Genomic DNA, 19,071 nt, shown 5'->3' with positions numbered 1-19,071 from the left:
TTCAAAGTTATTATCTGTATCATGATTCTTTCTCAAGTTTATGTTTATTCCTGATGTAATTTTCTGACACAACTGTTAAGAGTAAGCGTTTCTTTGCCTCACCACAACCTTTCTTGCCAATACTGGGGTTTCTAAACACCAAGGTGAACTGAGGTTGCTAGAGGCATCCAGGTATCTGGTGCGATTTATGCACACCACTCCCATGACTGATTGAGACCAACACTTGAATATGTCCCAGAAAATGCACTGAAAATAAATGGCTGCTTCTTTGCAAACGATACCTAGCAGGACCATACAGTTTTGTCTGTTTTTTTCAAATTCATAAAATACAGCAAGCATGCACTTTTTTCTTCATAAATGTTTTAATACACTAGAAAATTGGGAGAGAAAATTGTTCTAAGCATCTGACTTTTTGTTAAAGATATTATAGCAATGTACAGGAAAATGTTCCAGTAAGCTGAAACCAATTATTTTTACAAAACTATCAGAATATTTTTCTTGAAATTTAGATGCATTTCAACACATCCATGTGTTTGTGTGCATATACACAATTTATAAAATCTTAAAACAAGATACTTTCATATCTCTTTTTTTTTTTTTTTTTTCAGAAAACACTGTCAGCAACACCTGTGAATGGTGAGGAACTTGATGAAAGCAATCAGGGACCACAAAATTTCAGTTCAGTATTCTAATCAAAACAAACCTAGATCATTTCCTGTCCTTGAATACAGCAGAGAACATGTCTCTATGCAGCTAAGCAAGAATGACTGATTTTGTATTTATATCACTATGAATACTTCAGGAACTGCTCATGCTGGTTCTTCCCTCCAAGTCTAGTCCTGCTAGACCCACTGTCTACTCCTGCTCCTCAGCTACAGAACTGCATGACAGAATTCCAATGGCACAAGAGCAGTGAGGAGCTGCAAGAACACTTTGGTCCTCATGTCCTGCATTGCCTTGATCTCTACCCCAACTTTCCAACAGTGTGTATTTTAGCTGCTAAATCTGGGCCTCATGACCTTAACCTTCTCTGGTCCCTCCAGCCCACACGTGGCTCTACCCTGTACATCTAATCCTGAAAAAACTGGGAAGCCAGGAACCCTCTCCTCAAATTGGTGGCCTAATGAAGAGTCCATTGCCCTGCCAGACAAGATGAGCTGAACTACATGACTTAGAGGCAGCTGAGAGAGGAGAGCGTCAGTAGCTACTTGATAGTAGAGAATAACATCTAGGTTCATTCCTAAGTAAACTTTAAAAACAGCAATGAGCATTTCAAGCACTCTCTCCCCCCCCCCTTTTTAAAATAACAATTAAAAAAAGAAAACATTTTTAAATTGGAAATGCTATCCTCATCTATAAGGACTTCAGCTGATGCTGACACAGTAGAGGAAGGGCTTTGGTAAGCAAGTGTTGGCTTAACCACTTCTGAGATTTGCTCTGTCAGTGTGTAACTGTCAAGGGAGCAGAAGGATGGAGATGCAGGCTGTTAACTCCTAGCACAAACACACAGCAGTACCACCAACACAAATCCAGAGGTTGTCAACTACTACTGACAAACAGATTTAAAGAGGCTCCAAGAATAACACTAAAAACAGCAACAAAAATGTAGGGATTAAGGAGATACACACAGACTATGCAAGCCTTAAAGATAAAAAGTCACAGGGAAACCAAATTGGTCATGTCTGGCTTTACAAACAAGATCTAACCTGCTTTGGCATAGAGCTTGGACTTGGATAATCTCCAGAGTCCCTTCCAACCCCTACCATTCTATGGTTCTATCTAAATAGGAAGGGAAAACACATGTAAATGACAAAAAAACAAATAAATAATCTGTAGCCTTCTCAGAATTAGAAGGCTACTTCTTGCAATGTAATTTAGCTTATAAAACAAATGAAGGTAAAGCTTGCTACACAAAAATCTGCTGCACTTTCTTTAACTTAGCTAATAAATGTGCCAACACAAGCAATTTAGGTTTTTCCATGTTTTATGCACTTGAAGGCAAATAATTCTCTTTTAAATGTCAAAATACATTTTTTATTAAATTTCTTTTTCTCCAACTGCCAACAGAAACTTTCAAATGAAATAATTGGAAAGATTTTCTTACCTGTTGTTGTTTATAGCAAATTTTATGCACAAAAGCTCTACTACAGTATGAGAACAAAGCAGAGTATTCAAAAGTTAAGAAATGCTACCTTTGAGATATCAATAACAAGCTTAATTCAACTTCCCTATGCATATGCATAATGATATTATGTTAAAACACATGATTTTCCAAGGCAACTTGGAAAAATCTATAAAAAATAAAACATCAAATATTTTTCCTATATTCCTTGTATCCAGCTTTTAAATAATCAAAGTAGACCCCAGAAGGCGAGTACATGGAGAGTATACATTAAAGACAACTGTAGGAGAAACTAAGTGCAGTAGCATCAGTGTCTTATCGCATGAGCTCTGAAACAGATTTTGAATGTAGAAGCACCAAGTCCATTAGGCATTCATCAGAAAACATCCTGAAAGGTTTGCTTACGGTCTTTGCTTGCTGTAATACTTGCTTCACAGCTTAACATTTGATTCAGCTCATGCTAGAGTAGTTTTCTGTACTGATGCAGTCATACTACAGAAAAAGTGTCCTCAGTTTGCTCTGTAAACATAAGAAAGCCAGTTATGTTAAGTCTTTAACAAATTGATCTTGTAAATGCAGCTAAGAAAAACTTGCTCTTCTTTTAATTTTAAAGCAGAAGTGTAACACATGCATACTAAATAGATACTTTGTTATTATAAAAGTGATTCTGGTTATGCACAAGATATTGATTGTTTTAAAAAATGTCTTGTATCTGATTCAGATACAGTATTTTGAATTTTCAAATCCTTCAAATATGGAAATAGTGGGTTGGTTCCACAGGGTAAGAAAAACCAGCATGTTACAGGATGGCACTGAATATTACTGGAGAATTTTTTTGTGTTGGTTTGGGTTGTTTCTGTTTTGGTTTTTTTTTTGTTTGTTTTTAAATAGAGCACAAAACAGCAGGTCCTCATTTTTATAGATGATAATTTAATTTCTAACTGATAATTTAACTATAGATTATAATTTAACAGTTTCAGAATTAAAGCAAGTTTACTATAAAATGTATTCTATCAATATGGAGAATATATCGACAGTGAATAATGAAAGGCAGGTTTTGACTGATGGAGATGGAGAGTATCTCTCTACCAGTTATTGCAAAAAGAGAATCCCACTGAGAAGTTAAGAAAATTCTTAAGATGCTGTCAGAAAACTCAGCACATAAACACTGCTGGGAAGAGAGTGGAAAATAATTATTCCCACTATTCCAAGCTATTATGGGAATTAGTATACAACTAACAGGTTACACGGTTCAGAATGAAGAACAGCTCCCAGAAGAGAAGCCACCATGAAGAAGGTCTTAAAGTTTCACCGTGTTCCTAACCAACAATACCTCGCAGGCTACTAAAAACAAAGCCTCCTTCTTCTAGCATATTCTTGACACCTCTGCAACCAGCTTCAAAGCAAACTAGATTACTATTTTCCCATTTCAGTCAGTATACAAAACACATTCACTATATATTAGCTGAGCTCCAGCAGAGAAACAACTTGACAAGTCAGAAGCTGAAGCAATATGTGTCAAAGAGATTGAATTCCACTTTCATATTAGTACAGAAGAAAACAGTGCATGATTATTGCTTGCAGCATGTGGTTGTTTAGGGGATAATGCTAGCACCTTAACATTGAGGAGTAATGGAAATTGTCTGTCTTGTTCTCATTCTTTCTGAGACAGTCACTTGTGATATGTCTTGTTACACTGCCAGGTCATTTCTCTCTTCAGGCTCTTAAATATCACCTGTCCAAGTTGACAATACATCTTTTCAGTGATGACATTATGCTTTGTCCCTTGCTAAATAGCTAGGCACTTGCCTTACCAAGAATGAAAAGCTACACTTGCAGAAATTAAAACATTACAGGCTAGACCACTATGTTAGAATTCTGATTTCCAACAGTGCCCATCTGCAGGGATGCTCAGCTCTGCCCCATCCAGGCATCTTCTACAGCAGCCCAGGTTTGTGTCCTCCTCCATGTTTTTGTCCCTCATAATGGAGACTATTCTTGACATGGCCAAATTCCTGAGATGGATTAAATCATTTAAATTTCAAACAAACAAAAAAGCATCCATGCTATTTTACATGCCATCACATTGACTGACAGGAACTTCTTTTACAGAAGCTACACTGCTTTTGAGTACCTCATTTTCTCTAACCAGCAGTTACTCTGTGAAGAAAACGATTCAATGTCCACTCAAAAAAACCAGACCTTCAGCATTGGAGACAGAAGAGTTTCCCCATAAAAGAAGAAACTTTTTGTGCACAAGCCCACACCAGCCTAAGGCATAGGATGAAAGACACAAAGAAGGAGAGTGAAAGTAACGGTAGGGTATTTTAAAACAGATTTTTGAAATACAAGACTAACACACCACATTGTGGCCACAAGTTTTTTGTAGCTGTTGGTCTTCTTTACAATTGCTTTATATTTGTTTCCAGTCATGAAGGAAATATGCCCTTCACATCCAAGAACCTTACACAGAGCTACTGGTACAGGCTGATGGCTCTTCAGAGGATGGAAAAAACATATGAGGGTGTGTGCTGCCCACTGAGAGAAAAAAAGTGTCTGAGACTGATGGAAGCACATTCTTATTGAAGTCCATTCACAAGGGAGACTTTCACAGTTTGCTAAAAGGAGAGCATGGCTTCCACAGAACCTTATCCTGCTGAAGCCTCACCCTTGGGAGCCCACACAGCAGATCCATTTCCAAGAGATCTTTAAAGCATCTGGAGTCATCACCACAATAACTGCACTGATTCAAGGCTTACAACCTTAAACTTGCAGATCTTTTCCTAAATAGAGACAGTACACTGATTTGTGAAGCACATGGTAACACTTCTGTGTGCACTGTGGGAAGCAGTCAAATTAAAACTTCACTAAGTTTGTGAAGTGATTTATTTAAAGCACAAGGCAAGCAGTTAGTTCTGGACTAAATAGTGCATAGTAACACAAAGATTGTGGTTATATATGTTTACTTATTTCTATACAATGCATACAGTGTTATATAATGTTGTATATATTTTCTTACTGTATAAACTATAGGCATATGTCCTGAGTATACTCATGAGTAAAGTGACAATGAAAAATGCTGGCCATCTTAATTTGTCTTTCAAATTCACCACCTTTCCAACTATGGCTAGGCCAGATAAGTCATATCTACAAAATTATATACTTGCTTTTCTTCTGTATATATTCATCACTATATGGTCTGGGAACATTTTAGAAGCACATTACTCAATGTGAATAATTTCTATAACATATTGTTTGTTCCCTCCCCCATTCTTTAGACAAAAGCATCTGAATTTTTGCTTCTAACTTTTAAATTGTGCTTCATAGATGAAGGAATAGCTGGGGCTGGGGGGGAAGTAGGGCTGTGTATCCAAAAAACCATAAAGCTGAGCAATAGAAGAAAACTTCGTAATAGCAACCTAAGGAATCTTAGAGGTGAAGTGGAAGAGGAACAGGCACACACAAAAAAGGAACATGTTAGACTATTATGACCCTTAATTATGACCAGTCAGAGGATAAAAGACATCCAAAAACCAAAGAAATTTAAGTTCAGGAACAAACTGATCTGCACTGACTTCTCTACAGTATGATTGTTGCATTCTTCCCACGCTCCCAACTCCATCCCTTACTGTATCAAGTGAACACCAAGAGTGGATTCTGCACCAACAGACAGAAAGAAATATTGGCCATACTAAGAACTGAATGCAGAACAGTTGTACTTATTTATTTTTTCAAGGGGGAGGGGCCCAGCCACCAGATCACAGAAATTACATCAGTAACCAAAATTATCACTGAATGAATAATTTTTTTTCCTCTAACATTGCTCTATTTTCTATCTTCATTGCTCTAAATTCTAATTACAAACTCTTTATCTGTCGAAAGCATTCAGACAGGTGAAACCAAGATCTTGCTGCAGACAGCACAGTAAAAATAAGAGAAATATTTGCTCTGAAAACAAACTAACAAATTACAAGGTAAATTAATATGAGAGAAATTTCTCGGGAAACGTGCACATTAACTTCTAAATGGCATTGAGACACAAAGTGAACTGATTTGTCAAATGTGACAAAACAGCCTCAAACAGAATGCATCCTTCTTTAATTGCATTTCAGCACTGTCTTTGAAGGTAGTTTCTTTAAGTAAATTTGGTGCAACTGAACAAGTTTATTTATTTGTAATCATCTAAGCTGCTCCAAACTGTAAACTGAGAATGTAGTACATCTATTCCCAGTGGGTACCCATGCTCTAACATTTCAGCCTAATTGGTAGAGTTCATTTTGCAGACAAAGGAAGGCACATTGTCAAATATATTTCCAGCAGTCCCTCACATTGAGCATAATTCTCTAAAATGAAGGTAATAAACTGCAAAATGTGTGCTTACGGTACTGCTAGTACCTGAAACATTTAATCATCTGTATGATAATTAAACATGTTGCCATTTCCAAGCGTAATGAAATAGCTTTCAGCAATTAATAATGACCTGGAAAACAAAATGGATAAAATGTAACAGTTTTAGAAAGCAATATGAAAGGAAACAATATACAAATTAATTGGTAGGCTGTTTATGCAGTGGGGTTGGAGATGTGAAATGAGGAAAATAATTTTCAACCACATGAGCAATCATTGCCTATATCACATCTGTATCTCTAAAATCAGTACTCATTCTGGTCACGTCACACCTTGACAAGATATTGCTTCCAGATTTTAAGTTTCTGCCAGAATTCTTTTCTTTTTGCTCCCTAATTCTCTTGACAACAACTTCTTGTACAACACCAGACCTTTAATTCTATAGAACAGGATACTACATGGATTTGGGGAGAGGTCAGAGAGATGGGGGCAAAGGGCTTGGGGTCAGAAGGAAACAAATTTGTTAAGGAATTTCAAATACACATCTTCAAGAGCTTTAAAACATTTGCGAGTTTTAAGAAAAGGGTGAAAAGTTGTGAAATGCTTTATATCAAATTAAGTGTATTAGAGAAGAACAATATTGCCTGCATTAACCAAATCTGTAATCTAATTTTTTAAAAATCTAGTTATTCTGAGAGAATCAGTATTCCATAAACCTGTTGATTGTCTCTAAATTATATTACTTTGTTAATTCTTCATTAATCAACAGTTGCATTGGCTGTTCCATCATTCTGTTTGGAGTTAAAGTCAAGATGACAGGCTTTTAATTATTTGGGTAATCCTGATACTTCATGTCAATATTCTGAATGGTTGTTTGCAAATAATTTGGAATTTTCCAGGACTTAAAGTTTTACAAACTGCAAACAAAATCAGGTAACATTAAAAGACTTGACAAGACATCTTAGGATTATGGACCTACTAATCATCCAAGGTGCAATTTGACATCAGTTTGTTAATATGCTCCTCCAGCTACTGTTACTGTTAGAATCTATCTTATTATCCTACGATACAAAAGCATCACATGAAGAATTAAGAAAGTTCTGCCTCATGTAGTTCATATTCAAATTAGGAGGAACGAATTATGGTGCCCACTTTTAAAATGAAACAAACATACAAAATTTAAAAAGCAAACAAGATTCAAATTAAAAACAAAGATTCATCTAGCAGAATAAAGCCTAAAGAATCAATGCCAGTATGCATGAGGGCATATGGAAGCCTGTCCTAACCTTGGGAGGATGTTAATCTGAACTTTATCCAGATTTCCCACTAGCATAAATGACATGATATTGCTCTCTAATGGCTTTGAAGGAAAAAGAAATGTCTGGAAGAAAGAATAATGAATGCATCTGGGAAATGTCATCAGCCTCCCCCCACCTCCAGCACATACTGCTGGCACTTCTGTCCTCTTCCACCTTTCCACATCACCATTTCTGCCTTCTGATACTCACAGCTTTCTTTCTTCCACCTTTCCACATCACCATTTCTGCCTTCTGATACTCACAGCTTTCTTTACCTACTCCATGGTACTCCATAGCAGTAGCAAAATAACAGTGAAAGATTAGTGTGTCTCCAAAACTGTGCATTTATATGCTGCAATGACCAGAGCAACTTTCAAAACCTTATTAAAATTTTCCTTGCTTAATTTTTAATAGGGTGATAAATGAAAGTACAATAAAAGGCAGTCCTATAAAAGTTTGTTTTATTATGTACTTACCAATTCTCAAACACTATAAAAGTAATATTGCAGTCCTAAACAGTTGAGAGACCTTAATTATGAAAGCAAATTAAATTGAAGTATCAACCACAGTAATGAATCATACTAAAAATTATTGATTTCTGCTGAAATTAAAAATAGAAGTTGCAGTTTGAAGAAAAGCTCCAGTCCACTGAAAGAGTAAGATTATCTCATCCTGCAGTCGTGTTCTTCAGAAGCAAATGCAGAGGCAAAAAAATCTCTGAATATAAGTTCCCAAACTCTGAAGAAGCTCTAATCAGGCTCTGAGTTATCTGGCCCAGGTGCACTCATGGCATTTTCAAGTGCTCCAATATGAATTATTGCCCATGTGCATTCTTTTACAGCTGGAATGGGTGCTGTGGATTAATGTACTGCAATACATTTTCCTGCCACAGACTGTGCTCCTCTTGGAAGTGTGATCTATTGACGAGTTACATGCACTTTGGATAAATCATGATGGTCTCAGTGCTGCACCACTTTCTGCTCTGGGAAAAGCTGCCAAACAAGCTGAGGTGAGACCGGAGATAGAAGAGTGATTTGCAAGACAGAGGAGATCTGGGGGAGGTGGCAGCTACTACTTTTCCTGCCCCAGCCTCCATCACACAGCTGAAGGGGTATCCCTGACGTAGTCTCCTTCACCAAAGAGTTAACCACCAACTGAAAGACTTTTCCTCAACTCAGCGGACTTCACACAGAAGCCCAGCCTGGCCAGTGTGTTAGGTGCCAATGACCATACCCAAATCTTGCAGCAGGTAACCTTTGTCTTGTCCCTGATAGAGACCACACCTGAGTCCTGTGTCCAGTTCTGGGCCCCTCAGTTTAGGAAGGAGACTGAGGTCCTAGAGTGGGTCCAAAGGAGGGCAACCAGGCTGGTAAAGGGACTCCAGCACAAGTCCTATGAGGAGAGGCTGAGGGAGCTGGGGCTGTTCAGCCTGGAGAAGAGGAGGCTCAGGGGAGACCTCATCACTCTCTACAACTCCCTGAAAGGAGGGTGTACCCAGGTGGGGATTGGTCTCTTTTCCCAGGCAACTCTCAGCAAGACAAGAGGGCATGGTCTCAAGTTGTGCCAGGGGAGGTTTAGGTTGGACATTAGAAAGAATTTCTTTATGGAGAGGGTGATCAGGCATTGGAATGGGCTGCCCAGGGATGTAGTGGATTCTCCATCCCTGGAGATATTTAAAAAGACACTGGATGCCATGGTCTGGTAACTGCAGTGGTAGTGGATCAAGGGTTGGACTTGATGATCTCAGAGGTCCCTTCCAACCCAGCCAATTCTATGATTCTATGACCTCAGAAAGAAGGCAAAAGAAGATGCCACTGCACACAACACAAGCTTTGAAAAGTGAGTGGCCATACTAGATTGAATTCATCCACCTAGGTTTGTTACACTAACCCAAAGTGAAAAGCATCAGTGTGATTTACTGTCTAATATGATCTTATACAATAAAGAATCAGCCATGAACACAGCTTATCTCAAAAATGATGCACAGGAGAATTCAGGAAACCTGCATCTCATCTCATCCAAGGCTGAATACAGCAAACAAAAGAAGTTGCAAACCAATTTAGGGCAGGTCAGCATCTGAACTTGCAGTTAACTGCCAGTTCAACTGAGTCATCAGCATTGCACTCCTTTGAAAGAGAGAATACCACGCTTAATTTACACAATCTGACAAGAACTTGGCTAGGCAATCTTCCTGATCTCCTGCTAGGTAAGTCAGCTATGCTAACGTCCTTTCTTATGCATATAAGCATAATTAAGATTCCGTATGTGGTGTGGGTATCTGGACAGTGATAAGCAACACAGTAAGTGGAGTATGATTGAATGCAGCCAATGGTCCAAATCAGATAGCTCTGCTATAGGATGCTCTCTCAGTAACAATTCTACTATTCAGTCCTAAAGGGAATAAGATTACGTTCCTTAGTCCAGACTTCCTCCATTGTTTAAATACCTTTCTTTTTTTAATTCATATCATTGACAACTAGTAAGCCTATATGGAACAAGAGACTGCTGTATTTGGTATATTTGGTACCTGCCAGCAAAATCTTAAATGTTTCAAATTTCTACCTGGCCAAAAACCCAGAAACAGTCATGAGTGCCAAACACATTTGTAAAAACAACAGCAGCTTACAAATATTGGTGCAATGTGAGCCCTTCTGCAATGACAAATGTAAAATAATTTTAAGTATCGCATTAATTTCAAGTTATTCAAGCTTTAGTTTTTCAGTTATTCAAGTTATTCAGCTTTAGTTTATTCTAACAAAGCATTCAACTTGAAAATAACAAATATGAGTAATAAAAAACATGTAATTGAAGCACCCAAAATGTATTTAAGCTGTCCTTTAAGGTATATTGAAAGTCTCTAATGATATGGACTCTGAGGAAAAAAAAAAGTAAAGATTCTGTTTGAAACAGCTGCTCTCCTGTAAAAGTATTTTCTCTATATTTCTAAAAAAAAAACCAAATTACTGAAAATTACACATTTATCTGTATTTTATTAGCTTTCAAATACTAAAATAATAACTTAAGATACACTACTGCAAGAGACACAAAGGAAGAGGAAGTTTATCCCTTCACTTCACATCTGCCTGTGATGTTGACTGTACCCAATTTTACAGGCCCACTGCCTCACACACCAACATCCTAAATTCTCATGTACAGTACACATCAAAGCCTATAAATCAAGCTCCCCACCTTGAACTCTCCACTCTGCAAGTATAAAAGAGAAACACCAGCTGAAGCAGAACTGTACACACCCCACATTGGCACAAGCAGATTCTACAGTGCACTGTCCCTTCCACTCCATTCACTTTAAAAATCAATTACAATTTTTTATCTAACCAGAACAAGATTTTCGTTCTCCAGATGGCAGGCCAAGAAAGGTCACTTTCTCAATGTCAACATCACCAGTGTCCCTCTGTTCAAAATCTCAAGAAAACATTTTCAAAGTTTCCTCACATTTTTTTATGCTTTTCTTTTTAAATTTGCTATAGGTGAATGCATCAGTGTCCTGTATTCTGTGTACATTGTTTTCAAAATTAATAAACGTGTTAAATGTAAATAAACATTCTACTCCTGAAAAAGACAGGCAGAAAGCAGCCCAGCTCCCAAGCCTTCTGCTGCAGGTGATCATACCCAAGCACTGTACTGCTGAACCAGCAGTGCCTGAAGGCTGACTGGTACCAATAGCTAAGTCTTTGTAAAAGATAATAATTCTAAACAACAGAATACAAGTAGTAATAATAATCATAAAAAACAATTAATTGATAATAATAAATACATATTTTTCTGTTTTCAGCTCTGATAAAGCTATAAAACTTCTCCATCACTAATTTTATTATTGAAATCAAGTAATACAGGCAATAGTTCACTAAAATCAAGTCATTTAAAAAAAACAAAAAACAAACAGAAAAGAACAAAAACAAAAAACCCTGACAAACACACAAAAAACTCAAACCAAAATAAAAAGAATACACCCAGGACTTTTTCTCCAACTGCTCTGTAACTCTTCATGGTTTAAACAAAATCACACCCTTGCACTGAACTTGAGTAAAGTAGTAGCGAACAATTCCACTCTGTACATATATTAAGCCCTGGACAGGCTGAACTATTCACCTCCTTTGCTGCTAAAATATTAGTTAATCATAAAACTGGGCTGTGAGCTGTTACTCAGAAGCAGCAGCTAATGTAAAGAGAGCAACTTCTAACTTATAGTTGACAGAGCAGGCTAAGTGCACAATTTTAGATTATCACATATTTTCTACACCTCTTCAAAGGAGAGGCAATCACAACTCTAAGAAGGATAGCATGCCCCAAAAATATAAAAAACAGCCTTAAGGATTAATTCTGATTAAAGTGCTACTTTCTTCATGTTTTGGTTTTAAAATGCTTATAAGGTGAATAATTTGACCAATGACACCAGGCAAGTGTAGTTGTACTGAAATAAAGCCCAGGTGCCCTGGATGGATTGATGGGGAGGAAAAAGCCTTCAGCATCAACAGTTTGACATTATTTGTGCCTAGCCACAAGAAGCCAGCAACATAACACCGTGCTGGGCACCAACTTCAGATCTGCTTGGAAATAGAAATGCAAAGCCTATATCTGGCTATTAAGGAGAAGGACGTCAGCAAATAATATTTTGCTTCACATGTTTAGTCTTAAAAACACTCAGTGATTTTACATATTTGACTTCTCAGTTCTATCTTTAATTGGTAAGTTTTCTAGCAAAATGCTATCACTGAGGACAGATTACCTGGGAAAAGCTGGGTAGCCAAAACCAGGCTGCTGAAGGACTTTTAACCAGTAGAAGAATTATCTCGTCATTAGAAAAGAATTTTATTTATCACTAGCAGAAACATTTACTAAATGGCCAGACACCAGACACCAGTTTTGCTATGATGAAGATGGAAAATTATTCAAATACCTAATAACAAAAGTGTACATCCAATACTGACATAAATAAAATCACCACTCAGTTCAGAAGTAGGATATAGCTCCAGCAAAGCACAGGCCAACTGATCAATAATACGTTATTAAGAAATGTCATGCAATTATAAATACTAAATGACTTAAATGAAAAATGATTTTTAATCTTAATTTGTAAACAATGCTAATATTTGCTTAGCTATAAACTAAAGAAAAAGCAGAATACTAAACTATTCTTACTGATGTGTCAGTGAGATCCCTATTGCTCCTACTTGAAATGTAAATATTAAAAATCATCAGATCAACTTTCACTAATGTGTGCTTTTTATTTCACATAGAGAGCAGTCAAGCTTCATGCTGAAAATTCATTCATTTCCCACTACCCTACTGGACACTGAGCTGATGATCAATTATAATCTGTTTCAGAATCTGATATAATATGTACAAAACTTATGGAAAGACAAAAACGACAAAGAACATTGACAGAAAAGAGAGTACCTGTCTGTAAAATAAGTGATCTTGTCAGAAACAAGAATTAGGAATAATTGAGGAATCTCCAGAAAGAAGATATTGCTGCAGAGATGTCATCCAATATAGCACAGTAAATCACCTGCCAGTCACTCATACAATACCAGCAGCAGAATACTGCAGGGTGAGCTGTTCCATTATAAGCTTTACCTTTTTTCAGAAATCTGTTACATCTTCTTTGGAAAAGAAAAAATTTTAAAAATGCTTATAGTTTGCCTTCTACAAGCAAAATATTTTTTCAAAAAAATACTCATATTGATTTGGGCTTGCAGTTATCTTACAGAAACCTTGGGAGAACTCTGGAGCAAAGGCAGGTCTGTCTTCATTTACCAGACAGCTGAGGCAGCAGAGCAGGATGAGCCATTTCTCAACTCAGTTCCATCCCTGGCTCATCCCTCATTGTGGGTACAATCCACAAACCCTTGCTGACTCACCTTTTTCTAATTGAAACTGGTTAATAGTAATATTTACTGGACTTGGCTTTCATGGACTAAGAAGAACCAATCTTAATGCAAGGTAAACAGCTTGAAATCTTATTATTAAAACAGCATTGTAACAGAAGTTCAGATTTTAATTTTCCAGTATTTTTTTTTCTGGTCCATTCTAAAGTGGACTAAAGTTGAAAATTTGTCTCAAGCCAGACTACATTTTGGTGCTTTATCTGTTAGTCTCGGCTCAGTCTCTTTGAAACAGAAGCTCTTTTCAAATTTCAAGTTTTAGAAAGATGTCTAAGTGAATTGAATACAATAAGGTAATGCTTTAACCTTATTTAGATCTCAGTAACTGTCATCTTAACCTAGATGGACACACAGATCTTTTTAGTTCACAGGAAAAACAGGCCATATTATAAGATCACAAATTTTAAAAAATGCCTTCGGTTTAGTCCTGTTATAACTGTGTGCCTCAACTTTCTGACAGTATTATGCCTAATTAAAAAAAAAAAAAAAAAGGCTGATTTTCTGGGATTCAGACATAGCCCAGTTGAACCTTTGGCTTCTGATACAGATACTGACTCTCTTCCTTAAGTAAACAAGTGGTCACCCACGCTTGTATGAGAACCTGAATAGCTGCCCCACTGAAGTCTCTCACCAATGTGTGAAAAAATACTTCATTTACATTTCCATTTTATATAGGCATACATAGACATGACACATGGAAACCTACAACTGCAGCTCTTCTTTCTTTCTATTTTAGTGCAGCTCAGAATAGATGGTTATCGGCACTCAGCTAAATCTAATACAGTGCAAACTTTAAAATACTCTTAGCTGGCTCTAAAAATCCTGAGATGAGGGGAAAAAAAACCCACAATGTAATTTCCACTTATTTGCCCTCCAGTCTGATTTGCAAATCTGTAATTTTTCTCCTCTGCAACTATGACACACAGGCATTATCTTTCTTTTTATGAAAGCTGAGATTAAAATAACTTTAAGTAGTTTTAGAAGGAACAGCATATAACACAAGTTGGCTGTGCTTAATCTTCTTGGGGCTGGCCATATAGGGGCACTCAAAAAAAGAAAAGCAGGACTGCAAGTTTCAGCAGCACATCATTTTGGTAGTGGTAGGTCAAAAATAGAGAAAATGAAACAATCTATTAATATGTGATACTTGAAGGAAAAAAAAACTAAACCAAAAACACCCTATTTTTTTAAAATAAAATTCTATTTCTTAAAGAGATTCTATTCCATGTGCAAGTTTACTTAAAGTGCAAATGAAAATATGAAGGTGAAAAAAACAGGTGATTTGTCTTTTCTGTCTCCTTCCTTGCCTGAGGAGAAGTAAAAGACTTTCTTAGCTTTCTAACATCCCACCTCCCAGGTTGCTACCTCCCAGGGTTAGCAAACAGCAACCTAGAGAGTGACTGGGCAAAGCAGGGGACACAGCAAATCCATATTGACCCGGAAACTTAGGGTTCCCTGCGGTTGCCAAGGGAAACCTTAAGCTCTGCTGCAAGTTAATTAGAGCCAACAAGCCTGCCAAACAATTAAATAATGAAATAATTTTGTTTGGTTGCATTTCAAAGCCACACTCACCAGCACATTTGGTCCTGGTGATGAGGGGTGGTCCTGGCTGTCCAGTCCCACCTTCACCCGGTCTGGTGAGCAGGACCCGAATCTCATATTCGGTGTCAGGGTCCAAGTGCCAGAGCTTGTAAGTTGGAGCATTGACGGCATGGGTTTCAGTCCAGGTCCCAGATGTCATTCGGTACTCTACTTCTTTCAGGATAATGGGTCCATCCCCAATGATCGAGTTGGCATTCAGCTGGATGAGCAAATATGTGGGCCCAACGCCCAGCAGCTGCGGGGGTGCTATTGGTCGAGGAGGTTCTGTAGAGGAGATCCAAAAAAAAAAAAAAAAAAAAAAAAAAAGCCATTGATAAACTAAAAACTGTTAAAAGAGCTCATTCCACATAAGGTTCTCAGATTTTGATCAGCAAAGATTTCAAAACTTGAAAGCAGAATCAAACTGACATCAATGAAGAAGAGCTGAGGTGAATTTCAGATGATGGAAACAGGTGGTGCACCACTGGCATCTGCCCAGTGCTACTTTTCCCATCTAAAAGTCTCAGATAGTGACCACAAAAACCTGATTTATGTATTGCTGCGACTTATCATTTTTTCTGAAAAAAAACCACCATGGGCTCATGCTCATTAAATAGTTTGCTACAGAAATAACTTCAGATTTTCATAAATATAACTTATTTTCCTTTGTTGACAAAAGCCACACTTTCCTTAAAGAAAGAGTTGCAACAGTTGATACACTAGCCCGGCACAAAATATTCTTAAAAGCAAGTATCACTGCAGTTCATTTTAAAACCACCAGATACAGTTGGGTTGAAAGATACAGATACCTCTCATAGGCACTGAGTACTCTGAACTCCTTTTCAGAGAAAACTGCCAGGAGAATGACAAAATGAAGATGTACAGCAACAATGTATAATACTATTTTATTCTTCAGTAACTCTTGATTAATTTAGAAATGCAAACAATAGGATGCACATTGATGTTTGTCTTTCCCTGTTCTAATCAGCTTCTGCCCATGTATTTCAACACAGCTGCACAGTGAAAAGTAATGATGGACAGAACAGGTAGGTGAGGTCCCCCTTACCCTGAGAAATATTTATGTAGAGAAGCAATACATTGCCTCGATGTGATTTAGTTTAAGAAACAAATCACAAGCAACATGCGCTTTTCTAATAAAATGAAGCCACTGATAAACAGGGAAGGTTCATTTTCATTCCAGATGGCTCATATTTCAACTAATTTGTTTCAGTTAATTAGGCAACAATGCTAAACTCAATGCACACAGGGGTTTAGCACAGCAGTGATGCAGAACTAACAATGTGGCAACTCTTGAGCAGGTAGAGGGATCTCATGGGCAGTACATTAAATTTAACCCCAGACCGCAAGTTTTCCCCAGACAGAAACCCTTCTCATCCCTGCACCCCTCATCCTTTTGCACAAGAGAAGTTAAGATGCAGAAGCATTGCACATATTCTGATTTCCAGGAATGACCCCAACAGTACCACTGACAGAGACCATGGTGAGGGTGGTGGAGATGGAGGGGCTCGCAGAGGGCATCCCAGACCTCCTCTGACATTCCACCCTCTCCGCATGAGGAAGTTCAGCTAATTACTCCCTGGTTCTCAAAGTCCAGCATCAAAGTTTCCTCTCAGGATACCAGAGCTGGCTCCCAACAGAATATTTAGCAGCTCTGTAAGCAATCAAGTTTCCCATATTTTGGTACAAAAGGACTGCTTACTAACTTTCTTCTAAATTAGCTACATCTCAAGCCATGCAGCTTGGACCCCAGTGAATCTGTGAACATCCTACAGCAGTGGCAAGCAGAGCCCATTTTCTTCTCCCAGAGTGAAAAGGTGAATGCTCTAAGGTGTTCCTGTTTATGCTTTGGGATACACAAAACTCTAGAGAGTATCTCAATTAATTATTAACATGGTTTGCCCTTTTTTGGCAAGAAATGTGCATGTGAACTAACTCGGATCCCTACCTACCTCACAGCTCAGAAATGCAGCCAGGCTTAATGAGGGCAGTTTATTTGCTGTGGAACTAACACATTAAATGTCAAACTAATGAATTCTAAGGTCAGAGCACATTAGAGAAGAAAATATAAATGTTGATGAGCATGATACACTACCGACTCCAACTTATAAACTTCTGAAACATAAGGCTATGGTTAGAAGTATGCACTTTGACTAAAAGCACGATTATCACAAATAAAACCTTACATTAATGAGACTAATATACCACTGCATATTAAATTTTTATGTTAAGAGGTGAAGCTTATTCTTAAATTAGCATATGGGTTTTTTTAAGCTCTTGAGGACGAGACTTATTTATAAAGTCTCTCCCAGTTCCAATAAATTATGCATGAATTTTAATCAGTTAGCAAATGAACAAGTAATTGTTCTGCAGCATTATTAATATTCTTCATAATACATTATACTATCAAAACCAGAGGTGAGGTGCAACCAGAAATCCCAAAAGTACACTAAGTATCAACTGAAGCATGCAGTCCCAGTATACCATGATAAACTTTTCTGATGTTACCCAATTAACTTTCTATTAATTATACTGATTCGTTATTCTATAACCAGATCCATCAAATATTCCCCCATTACAATTTCAAATCACACTCTTTCTTCTTATATATGCAGCAACCTGAAACTTTTACGATTTAAAAATTCCCACTGATAACTAAAAGATAGAACAAAGCCATTATTAATGGGTTGGCTGCCATTCCCATAGCAAACATCCCATGTACAACTGTCTTCTTTTGGGGCTTTTAAACACAACTGCCATCCTTCAAGGAAGTGATATTGCTGACTTTTCACTCCACCAATCTGCATCTACCTAATAGCTAAGAACATTGATTTGGAGTGTCCCGAGAAGACAGGCTGCCAAAAATGAAAAACAAATGCATGAGAGAACTGCAAAGAAAATCACCTTCTCAGAAGTTCAATCTGGTTCATAAACAGTTTTAAAGAACACAGCTTCAGCAAATCCACTTCAGCAAAGTGACAACATTGGAGGCCACAGCCTGGTTCAGAGGCAGCACTGTAGGAAGCTGAGGCTCACCAGTTGCCCTTCACACCATCCCCTCTCCTACCTGGCTCTGTTGAGGCACTCTGCCTGCAGATGCTCCCTACTCAAATGCATTTCATAGCTTTCAGTCACACAAACAGACAGGTCAGACAGCATGGTGACCTCCCTCTATCCCCCCGCTGCCCTGGTCAATGCAACCAAACTGGAGAATTTTACTTTTTAATTTGGCCAAAAAACAAACCACCTCCCTCAATTAGTATGAGCAGATGTGGCTAAAGCACATGATGTTCCTAGTAAGCCATTTTCATTAAGCACAGTGCCTCTTTTCTTGGCCATGAACCCTTTGTGAATATCCACGAAGGTTCTAAACAACATTCTATGAAAAAATATTTTTTCCCAGTGTCATCTGGGATTTTCACCAGCAGAATCATGAATACAATAGGTATTTAAGACATTCACACTAAACAGCCTGAATGAAGACCCAGCACGGCATGCTTGGTTTCTTCCTTTGATAAGCACAAATTTTAGAATAGCTTTGCCAGTGTAACTAGTTCAGTTACTGATTACGTGGTTTTAGCCACTGCTTAAAGGTGTTAAATCTGATTAAATCCTCTCCAGTACGCAGGGCCATCAACATCTCTGAAAGACTATATAAAAAGAGCACTTGTACATCTGCAAGACACTAAAGAAATGAAAGTATTGTCATACATAGCATTTTGCAGTATTTGGCCAGTTCTGGTTTTGACATAAAACGCCCACAGCCAAGTTAATAAAAAATTAAGACTGACATTTCATC

General features: G+C 37.7%; 1 protein-coding gene across 1 annotated transcript in view; it reads right to left on the bottom strand.

Annotated features, from left to right (window-relative positions):
• The window catches only part of PTPRK (protein tyrosine phosphatase receptor type K), a 391,893-nt gene that overhangs the window by 146,797 nt on the left and 226,025 nt on the right, over nucleotides 1-19,071 (bottom strand). Inside the window, 1 exon segment of the mRNA XM_030447604.1 lies at nucleotides 15,246-15,539. Coding sequence (XP_030303464.1) covers nucleotides 15,246-15,539 — 294 coding nt within the window.

The sequence above is a fragment of the Calypte anna genome, chromosome 3 (genome assembly GCF_003957555.1).
Source record: "Calypte anna isolate BGI_N300 chromosome 3, bCalAnn1_v1.p, whole genome shotgun sequence".
NCBI classification, from domain to species: Eukaryota; Metazoa; Chordata; class Aves; order Apodiformes; family Trochilidae; genus Calypte; species Calypte anna.
This window is presented reverse-complemented; position numbering and strand designations above follow the sequence as displayed.